This window comes from Perognathus longimembris, chromosome 8 (genome assembly GCF_023159225.1).
Source record: "Perognathus longimembris pacificus isolate PPM17 chromosome 8, ASM2315922v1, whole genome shotgun sequence".
Classification (NCBI taxonomy): domain Eukaryota; kingdom Metazoa; phylum Chordata; class Mammalia; order Rodentia; family Heteromyidae; genus Perognathus; species Perognathus longimembris.
Window position 1 is genome coordinate 76,352,609 of NC_063168.1, and position 10,737 is coordinate 76,363,345.

Genomic DNA, 10,737 nt, shown 5'->3' on the forward strand with positions numbered 1-10,737 from the left:
TGTGGACTAGAAACGAAGAATGGGGCCTACCCACCCACCGCCACTCCTAGTGGTACATGCCTATAATCCCTGCACATGGGAACATCAGTTTTGAGGCCTCTCTTTCACCAAAACAATTTGTTTCACCAAAACAAATTGTTTCACCAAAACAATCACACACTCAAAATCCCTAAATGAGTCTAGCGAGCAGGATAGAATTGTTGGTTCACTGAGTGAAGCTCAGTTCTCTAGGATGAAGGATAAAATTTGGGAGAATTTCTTACTTGGGTGTCGGCGGCCCTGTCTATAATCCTAGCGACTCAGGAGGCTGAGACTTGAGGATCCTAGCTCAAAGCAGCCAGGCTGGAATGTCCATGGGCCTCTTCAATTATTCACCAGAAAAGCTCCACGTGGCCTAGAGGCAGAGCACTTGCCTAGCATGCATGAAGCACTGTGTTCAATCCTGAGCACCACATATATAGAAGAAGCCAAGTGATGCTGTGGCTCAAGTGGTAGAGTGCTAGCCTTGAGTAAAAAGAAGCCCGGGACAGGCCCTGAGTTCAAACCCCAGGACTGGAAAGAAAAAAAAAAAAAGCTGGAAGTCGAGCTGTGGCTTACCGGATAGAGTCCAGATGGAGGTCAAGCCCAGGACTGTCATATTATCAAAACCTTTCTCAACAGCAGTCACATTCAAGGTTGCTGACCTGAACTGAACCCGGGTAAGGTGGAGGTGGTGCATCCCCGTAGCCCAAGCTACAGAAGGTGAAGACAGGGAAGGCGAGGATCTCAGCCCAGTAATAGCCAACTTGGTAAGCTGAGCTCAATAAATATCGGGTGTGGTGGCTCTCACCTGTAACCCAGCTACAAGGGAGAGGTACGTCCGAGTATCAGGTCTAAGGCCAACGTAGGCAAAATTCAGACCCTATCTGAGCTAGAAATGCAGAACAGGTGAGGGTGTAGCTTGGGTGGCAAAACATCTGCCCAAGAAACAGGGAAAAAAAAAGCAGAGAATGTGTGTGTAAAATAACATCCTTTCAAATGGTATTTCTACATATTTTGGACAGTGGCTTTACACCATGTCTCTAAAGCCAAACAATTACTAAAAAAAATATCTAGGATAGTCAGTCCTAGCAGAGGATCACAATAGCTCAAGAGCTATGTACATATGACATATGAGGCTAAGCAAAATCAACTCCTGGCAGGATACGTTAACAAGGATTCCGTTGCTGCTGTTTTAACGTGCGATGTGAATTGTGCGTGGCTTCTCCCGTACTGTGTATGGTTTTGGTACACTGGGTATCCATGACACCCCAGTGTGACACCCCGACCGTGCCCCTCTGCGCCACTAGCGGAATGAGAGACACAGCAAAACCCACGCTAAGAATTACACTTTATTTACTCATCTCTCTTTACAACTGAAACTCTGGGAATTCAAAATTAACATCCTTGCCCGTGAGCTTCTTATACACACCAGAAAACGTTTCCACCTACGAGGAAAGAGAGAATGCGTTACCAAAAGACACACTGTGTCGGCCCTACATGCAGCCCCCGGCGGCTGTGCAGCTGGGCGGAGCCCGCAGGGGGCTGAGGAAGTTCATCCCCATGCACCATGGCACTCACGCTGCACACGCGCGCGTGCACACACACACCCCCAGCCCGCAGAGCCAGGGCGCTGCCATGCCAACACCTCTGGATCCGAACACACCGCCCAACCGACTCAGCAACAGGCAGCCTTCCTCAAGAGCACAGGGACGTTCACCTGTCTTCTGCAATAACCCGACGCAGAACCTGGCCCAACTGACCAGGGGCCTCCTCCCCCCGCGGCCCTACCTTGTGCTCCACGTTGTTCTGCTGCGCGCGGTCCAGGTGGACCTTGATGAGCCGGCTGCCGTCCAGCTTCACCCGGACCCTCTTGCCCACGATCTCGCTGGGGAAGACCAGGTCCTCCAGGATGGCGTCGTGCACGGCCGTCAGCGTGCGGCTGGAGGAGGCAGCGACGGTGAGCGTGCGGCCAGGGCGCCCCCGCCCGTGGGCCCCCAAGCAGCCCGCTCTGCCTACGGGAGCGTAGCCATTTCCTCCTAAAGCCTCGCCCATGTGAGGTGTGATCTACGTGGTTCTGGGGATCTACATGCTGGTCGTGGAAGCCGTCAGGGACTTACACACAATTTCCACACTATTCTCTACAGTCAAAAACCAAACACTGCCAAGATTAATCCTGAAATACTAACATCGATGACCAAAGTGCCTCCAGCTCGGCATGCCACCTGACCCACCCCGGGCCCACCCAGCAGGACCAAGCCAGCGTGCCAACCGCCAGGATGGCCCCTCAGGAGGTTCAGAGCTCACCACCGCTACAGCAGCGGCTCAGCAGCTCAGTCCCCGACTCTCCTTGACTCCAAGGGCTCCAACGCAGGAGCTTGACCATAAAAAGCCCGCTGCAAGGAACCGAATATGCCTACCGCCAGACACTGCAGTCAGGAACCACACCCCGCTCACCAGCACGGGGCGGAGCAGGGCCGCGCACAGCCCAGGCCTGCGGAGGACCAGGCTGTCTTAACCACTTGGGCAGTCTTGGTGCACCAGACCCCAGAAGCCGAGGCGCCAGGCTCGATTCCACCCTGGGAGTGGCATCCTGGTTGTCCTCTGGTTCTTACCACGCCACGGTTGCACACATAATGTTCTGCTCAACCCCACCCTGCAGTGCTAGTGTGGCCCTCAACCTGACAGACAGGGCACACCAAAGGGAAACGCACTTCCCAAGACGCCACTGACCCCCGAAGGCCCAGCAGGTGGACGCGTGCGTCTGCTCAGTAACAAGCTAAGGCTGCAAAGGAACATTTGCCTGCTAAACCATAAAGACCAACCATGTCAGTGGCTCACGCCTGTAACCCCAGCTACTCAGGAAGCAGAGACAGGAGGATCAGTGTGAAGCCATCTACGCAACTCTCATCTCCAATTAGCCACTAGAATGCCAGAAGGGAAGCCGTGACTCAAAAGATAGCATCATCAGCTTTGAACAAAAAAAGTTCAGGGACAGCAGCCAGCACTGAACTCAAACCCAGGACCAACACACACACACACCATAAATCTAACAGAAACAAAGCCATTCATAGAATCTTTTCAAGATTCCATTTGTCCAGAGCTACAAGTTTCTGAAAGCAGGAAACCGGCCTGGAACAGCAGGATTGTCCTGACCCGTCTGAGATCTTTGTGCAAGACCAGAGGCCTACAGTGCAGACGGGGCGCTCAACAGGGTGAGTGGGGTGCTGAGCTGGACAAGGAGTGACACCGCAGGTGTGGGGCCGAGCCGGTGACAGGGCTCCCGGGGAGGTCCAGGCCGCGTGTAGGCCGCTCCCACTGCTGCAAAGCTCCGATTACCCACAGACAACCAGGAGAAACAATACTTATACTTTCAGGGGGTTCAGAGCTGGGATGGAGCTCAGTGGCAAAGTGCTTGCCTAGCAAGTGCAATGTCCTGGGTTCGATCCCCAGTACCAAAAAGAAAAGACAAAAAAAAATACATTTCAGGGGATTCCTGCAGGTCCAACAATTTCACAGAAGCCAGCTAGCCACGACCTCCACCAGACACTCTTAAATTAAGCTCAGTGGTTAACAGCACTACCACTAGGAAAATCCATCTTGTCTTACCTCTAATCCAGAGCAGAAAAACACTACCTCACAACCTCTCAGATGCTTTTACCAGAACAAAAGCTACATACAGCCTCCTCTTCATTTCATGCTTTCCCCAGAGAGCGAAGAGCAACCCCTGACTCACTGTACAACTGCCTGTGCACACGCACTGGAACCGAGAGCACGCACTGTAACTGCAGAGGGAAGCAGCCGTCCACCCGCAGTGTGACAAGCACAGCACCCTGCAGGGTTAACCAACAGCCACAGGGAGCCCGGCAGGCATTCCCAGGCAGCTAGAGCACTCACCTTCTGGGGCGCTTCTGCTTATTTTTTGTTCGCTCTTTCTAGTTGGCTTGGGCAGAATTCTCCTCTGTAAGCAAAAATCATCATATAGCAAAATGGACACATACACACAAAAGCCTTAAGTCGACATAATGCTAAGAATAGAACTGCTTTTAAAACGGAACCACTCACCGAGAAGCTGCTACAAAGCTACTTCCCAGGACTGGGAACGGGGCTTGGTGGTAGAGTGCTTACCTAGCATGCACCAAGCCCTGGGTTCCATTCCTCAGCACCACATGCACAGAAAAAGCCAGAAACAGCACTGTGGCTCAAGTGGCAGTATGCTAGCCTTGAGCAAAAGCAGCCAGGGAAAATGCTAGGCCCTGAGTTCAAGCTACTTCCCAATCCATTCACAATCCCTTCTATTACAGTGCTACTGTAAAAAGTGTTTCCACATTCACATCGCCCACTACCTGCACAGGTACCAGAAGGCCTGACGCTGGGCACCTTTCCTTTTTCCCCCTAAGTCCTGGCCCTTAGCCCCCAACCTTCATCTGCAAAGCCACATGGTGTCTTGATTTTGCCCTCTTTCCCGTGCCGTTCCAGCCTCCGTTGAGGACGTGAGCCCAGGACAGTGACGGCCATGCAGAAGCACCATCCACAGACCACAGGGCACTTCAGATACCAAGAGCAGCTCCATCAGTTCCAAAACACCCACCCTGCTACTCTGCAGACTTGGAAGCACGTGTCTTCAGTGCTGAAAGCAAGTATCCTTTCCCAGCACTGAGACTGTAACAGGGCTGTTTTCGTGGCTACAATGCAGGCCCAAACACGAGTCATTGCATCAAACCCAGGAAACAGAACACAAACCTGGGCAATGAAGACAACATGCTTCCCACTGAACTTTTTCTCCAACTCACGAACTAGCCGGACTTGGATTTTCTGGAAAGACTTCAGCTGAGGAACTGGAACAAAAATAATGATAGCTTTCCGACCACCACCAACTTCAATTTCCTGGAAAAAGAAATTTCACATTTAAAGTTCGTATCTTGTTGGTTCTATTCCATTCTATTTGGGGGGGAGGGGGAGGATCGTGGGGCTTGAACTCTGGGCCTGTCTGTGCTCAAGGCTAGCTAGCACTCTACCACTTGAACCACAGTGCCACTTCCAGTTTTTCTGCTCACGTGGTACTGAGGAATCGAACCCAGTTTCGTTCACGCATGCAGGGCAAGCGCTCTGCCACTGAGTCACTTTCCCAGCCCCGGTCTGAGTATTTAAAAGCAAGGGAGGGAAAAATCTGACAATCCTGGTCTAAGGTTCGCCCCAGGGACACGATCAGGGCCGGGAGGCAGCCCCAGCCCCCCCGGGCCTGGGAGCCCCTTCTAAGGCAATGCCAGGGCCCCCGCCTGGGACTCGGACCGCGCCCCGGACCGCGTGGCCGCTCACCTTGGCCGCCGTGATGTTGAGCTCCCGCAGCTGGAGCTTGAGGTCGGTGTTCATCTCCAGCTCGAGCAGCGCCTGCGGGCGGGCCGGACATAGGGTGGGCCCGGGGTCCCCGCTCCCCGTCCCCCTCCCCGGGCCGGGGTCCCCCGCTCCCCCCGGGGCCGCCTCCGCCCCCAGTCCCCCTCCCCCGGGCCGGGGTCCCCGCTCCCCCCGGGGCCGCCTCCGCCCCCCCCGTCCCCCTCCCCGGGCCGGGGTCCCCGCTCCCCCCGGGGCCGCCTCCGCCCCCCGTCCCCCTCCCCGGGCCGGGGTCCCCGCTCCCCCCGGGGCCGCCTCCGCCCCCCCCGTCCCCCCTCCCCGGGCCGGGGTCCCCCCTCCTCCCCGGGCCGTCTCTGCCCCCGTCCCCCCTCCTCCCCGGGCCGGGGTCCCCGCTCCTCCCCGGGCCGGGTCGGGCGCGCACCTGGGAGATGCCGGACTCGAACTCGTCGGGCTTCTCGCCATTGGGCTTCACGATCTTGGCGCTGGAGCTGAACATGGCCGCGTCCTGCGGGGCAGAGCGCGCGGGGGTCAGCGGGGCCCGGGCGCCATCGGCGGGCGCCGCCCCGACCATCGGCCGCATCCCGCCCCGCGCGCGGGCCCCGCCGCCCCCGGAGGCCCCCGCGGACCCCCACCTCCCCAAGCCGGCCGAAAAACGCGGGGACGGACGGCGCGGGCCGCGAGCCTACCGTGAGGAGAGCCGGGGAGGAAGAGGCCCGGTCTCGCGAGAGCGCCGCGGGTCCCGGCGCCGGGCGGAAGGGGCGGGGCCGAGGGCGGGGCCGGGAGCCGCCGGAAGTGGCGCCGGGGGCGGGGCCTGGCCTCGCGGGGCGGGCGTCGGGCCGCCCGGGCGCCTGGGACGCGGAGTGGCGCGGCGGGACGGGGTCGCCCCCCGGCGGGGTCGCCGCCCGCGGCCCCCGGGCCCGGCCCGATCCTCGTTTGCACCCCCGGAGCTCCCGAGTCTCGGGTGAGGTGCAGACCTGTGCTGTCCAGTGCTGAGTCTGCGCGGTGTCCCCCCCTTGGCTTTCTGGCACCTCTTCCCCAAGGGCAGTGACCCCATCACCTGGGCTCCCTGGCCGTGGCCCGGACGCCCACCCGAGTCCCCACCTTGTAACACGGAGTGTCACAACGTCGCCCAAGGGGACAGGGATGCACACCATGCCTTCTGTTTGTAACAAGCCCGCTGGTCATACTGAGGCAGGAGTGAGGACTGGGCAGGGCGAGGCCTGGAAACTCAGGACCAGGGAGCTAAGATAGCTTTCTGTGGAAAGGACTTCATTTCAGTGTGTACAGGGTCATCTTGAAGGGACCCAGGGGCCTGTGGCAGCTGGGTGGAGAGTGGACAGTTGTGTTCCAAGACCTGTTAAACGACGTCTATGGTGTGTTAAAGTACCATAAAAACAAACAAAAAAGGCCAGGGGCTGGGAATGTGGTTTAACAGTAGAGTGCTTGCCTAACACGCCTGAAGCCCTGGGTTCGATTCCTCAGCAGCACATAAACAGAAAAGGCTGGAAGTCCCACTGTGGCTCAAGTAGTAGAGTGCTAGCCTTGAGTACAAAGAAGCTCAGGGACTGTGCCCAGGCCCTGAGTTCAAGCCCCAGGATTGGCAGAAAGAAAGAAAAGAAAGCCCCGTGCTGGGAATGTCTCTCCTCAGTGTCTTGAGATGCCAAGAGCCAGAGGTCAGAGCAGCTTCAGACTCATCCTTTTCCTCCTGATCCTAAACTGTCCTAATGAAGTGACAGGAGAGCCCGTGAGGATCCCTTGCAATGGAGGTGAATTGATAGGCCTCTCAGCTCCATCAAGAGTTAATGCATTTTTTTTTTTTTTTTGCCAGTCCTGGGGCTTGAACTCAGGGCCTGAGAACAGCCCCTGGCTTCCACTTCCAAGGCTAGCACTCTACCTCTTGAGCCACAGCGCCACCTCTGGCCATTTTCTGTATATGTGGTGCTGGGGAATCGAACCCAGGGCTTCATGTATACGAGGCGAGCACTCTTGCCACTAGGCCATATCCCCAGCCCCAAGAGTTAATGCATTAACAGTACAAAAAATGTATCCAGTGCCTAACGTATGAACTGTAACCTATCTGTACATCAGTTTGACAATAAAATTTTTAAAAAAGAGTTAATGCATTGGGCTGGGACTGTGGCCTAGCGGTAGATTGGTAGAGTGCTTGCCTAGCACGCATGAAGCCCTGGGTTCAATTCTCAGCACCACATGTACAGAAAAAGCTGGAAGTGGAGCTATAGCTCAAGTGGTAGTAGAGTCCTAGCCTCGAGTACAAAGAAGCTCAGGGACAGTGCTCGGGCCCTGAGTTCAAGCCCCAGGACTGGCGAAAAAAAAAAAGAAAGGAAGGAAGGAAGGAAGAGTTAATGCACTGCCCTTCCTGGGAGTTCCTTTCTCTCCCCTCCACTTGGAGCTGGCAAGCCCGTCCTTACTACGATCACCCTACCGGCCAGGACCAGCTCAGGGTGAGGCCGGAAGCCCTGCGCTAGCCCCCTGTGCTGCAGTGCTCAGGCGTCACTTCCTGTGCACGGTCCGGACCGCCACGCCCACGCGTCAGAGCCCGCCGGCGAATGGGACGTAACCACGCAGGCACCGCTACTTCAAGTGTGGGGCTCATCGTCGATGTAAAGCAACACATGCGGGGCTGGGGAGTTACTGTCTACGCATATTTGAAGCCACAACCCAAGTCTGCTGCCCCAAACCCCTGGGAATCCACATGTCAGGTCTGGCCACTTGTTCCTACGTACAAATGCAGAGATGAGCGGCGGGCAGAGAAAAGACGTTGTGTTTCATGGCACAAGCAGCTTAGGAGGGCAGTAGATCAACCCGTCTTTAGTTACTTCAGGCTCCAGGCATGAGCTATGGGTGTACACAGAAACGTGCCAGGCGCTGGTGTCTCACGCCTGTCATCCTGGCTATTGCGGAAGGCTGAAGATTGTGGTTCAAAGTCAACCACGGGCAGAAAAGTCCCTGTGAGTCTCTTATCTCCAATTAACTACTGAAAAACCAGAAGCGGAACTGTGGTTCAAAGTAGTAGCTTGAGCAAAAGAGCTCAAGGACAGCACCCAGGCCCCGAGTTCAAGACCCAGGACCTACCAAAAAAAATGACTAATAACTGGAGGCATTGGGAGAAAGGTTTAAGTAATTATTAAACTGTCCCAGTCCTAGATGCAGTTGCTTTTCTTTATCCTGGTCCTTGTTTCTGGATTGGATCCTGAGAAATTGCTATGGCTTTGTCACTTGAGGGGCGGAAACATGTCACTGCCCGCAGCGCTGGACAGTTCTCTTCCTTGACAGCGGTTTTACATTTTCTTCTTGGTCAGTGGTGGGGCTTGAAATCAGGGCTTGGGCACTGTTGCTTATCTCTTTTGCTCAGGTATAGTGCACTTGAGTTACAGCTCCGCTTCTGTTTTTTTGAGTGGTTAATTGGAAATAGGAGTCTCAGTGGACTTTTCTCCCTGGCTGGGTTCAAAGTATGATTCTCAGATCTCAGCCTCTTGAGTAGCTAGGATTTATTACCTTTTGTCACAATAACATGAAGTCAGTATCGCCTGTCATATGGGCCATTGGCCTTTTGTCGCAAGATGCTCATCCATAAAATGTTGTCCTTTCTGAAGCTCAAGGTGACTGTAAAGTGACTGCAGAAGAGAATGGCTCAAATCAAACAACACAGATGCACAGCAGAGGCTGAGACACCTCGTTGTTATCCTGCTTTTTAATCAATGAACCCAAGTAAATGACGGGTGCCTCTCCACAAAAAAGCTGTGAGTACTGTCGGTTCACACCTGAAATCCCAGTAACTCAAAAGGCTAAGAGCTGCTGGGTGCTGGTGGCTCACGCCTGTAATCCTAGCTACTCAGGAGGTCCGAGGTCTGATTGCAATTCCAAGCCAGCCTGTTTAGGAAAGTCTGGGCGATGCTCATCTCCAACCACCATGAAGCCAAGTGTGGAGCTGTAGCTCACATGGTAGAGCACAGTAATTTTGAGCAAGAAGTTCAAGGACAGTGTTCAGTTCAAACCCAAGGACCCGGCTGGGGATATGGCCTAGTGGCAAGAGAGCTTGCCTCGTATACATGAGGCCCTGGGTTCGATTCCCCAGCACCACATATACAGAAAACGGCCAGAAGGGGCGCTGTGGCTCAAGTGGTAGAGTGCTAGCCTTGAGCAAAAAGAAGCCAGGGACAGTGCTCGGGCCCTGAGTCCAAGGCCCAGGACTGGCAAAAAAAAAAAATAATAATAATAAATAAAAAAAAAACAAAGCAAAAAAACCCCAAGGACCAGTGCTTGCGCGCGCGCGCACACACACACACACACACACACACACACACACACGACTGATACTTGAGGATCCAGGTTCCAATCCAGTCCAGGCAGACAAACTCCAATTAACTAGTGACAAGCTGAAGTGGAGCTGTGGCTCAAGGGGTGAGGACACGCCTTGAGAAACAAACAAACAAACAAACAAACTTAGGGGTAGCGTGTCCAGGTCCTGCATTCAAGCCCCAGCGAGAGAACAACAAGACAAGGAGGCTTAAGTACCTGGGCTCGATCCTCAGGAACACACACGAGTGTGCGCACATGCCACGCCCTGCACACGGCTCCCTGTCTCGCACACCACAAAGCAGCCTCGGGCACAAAAGCCCACAGCCTCCAGAGAACATCGGTTAAAACGCCACCAGCATGGCCGCCCCGCAGCCTTCCAGGGCGGCCAGGGGACGTTCCAGAGTGCCGCTGGCGGAGTACTCAGAAAAGGTGGGATCCCTGCAGGAGAGGGGAACACTCCACCAGGACCAGCTTAGAGCAAGGACAACACGGACTTCCAGTCTACTGAGGAAGCACACATTTATTTAGTGTGCTGAGACAAAGCGGGTTTGAGAGGAAGGGGACTAAGCTAGCAGCACCTTCTCACAAGCCGCCAGCAGAGCCAGACTGCTTTTCAGGGTTTTGTGTCCTCAACTGGGTGGGGGACTGGAGGCCACAAATGGTCTCGACATATGGCTGCCTAGGAACTTCCCTGTTACCGTGTTGTTGTCATTGTTGTTTTTCCCCAGTCCTGGGGCTTGAACTCAGAGCCCGACCACTGTCCCTGGCTTCCTTTTGCTCAAGTCTAGCACTCACTCTACCACTTGAGCCACAGCGCCACTTCCAACATTTTCTGTTTATGTGGCACTGAGGAATTGAACCCAGGACTTCATGCATGCTAGCAAGCACTCTACCACTAAGCCACATTCCCAGCCCACAGTTACCATGTTTTGATTATATGATTCTACCTGGAGACAAGGAGTCCAGTTGGCTCTACCATAAGAGGGTTTATTATACAGGTGTCCATTCTTTTAGGGTCATTTTTAGATATTGTTCCCAGTTCACAGA

At 54.9% G+C, this 10,737-nt stretch overlaps 1 protein-coding gene across 1 annotated transcript; it reads right to left on the bottom strand.

Moving 5' to 3' along the window:
- Nucleotides 1-1,352: 1,352 nt before the first annotated feature.
- Nucleotides 1,353-5,947, bottom strand: Rps7 (ribosomal protein S7). Its single transcript, XM_048353467.1, is given in 7 exon segments — nucleotides 1,353-1,466; nucleotides 1,810-1,960; nucleotides 3,916-3,949; nucleotides 3,952-3,979; nucleotides 4,762-4,905; nucleotides 5,338-5,409; nucleotides 5,792-5,947. Coding segments are annotated over 7 exon segments (657 nt in total). The 5' UTR covers nucleotides 5,942-5,947; the 3' UTR covers nucleotides 1,353-1,388.
- Nucleotides 5,948-10,737: the final 4,790 nt, after the last annotated feature.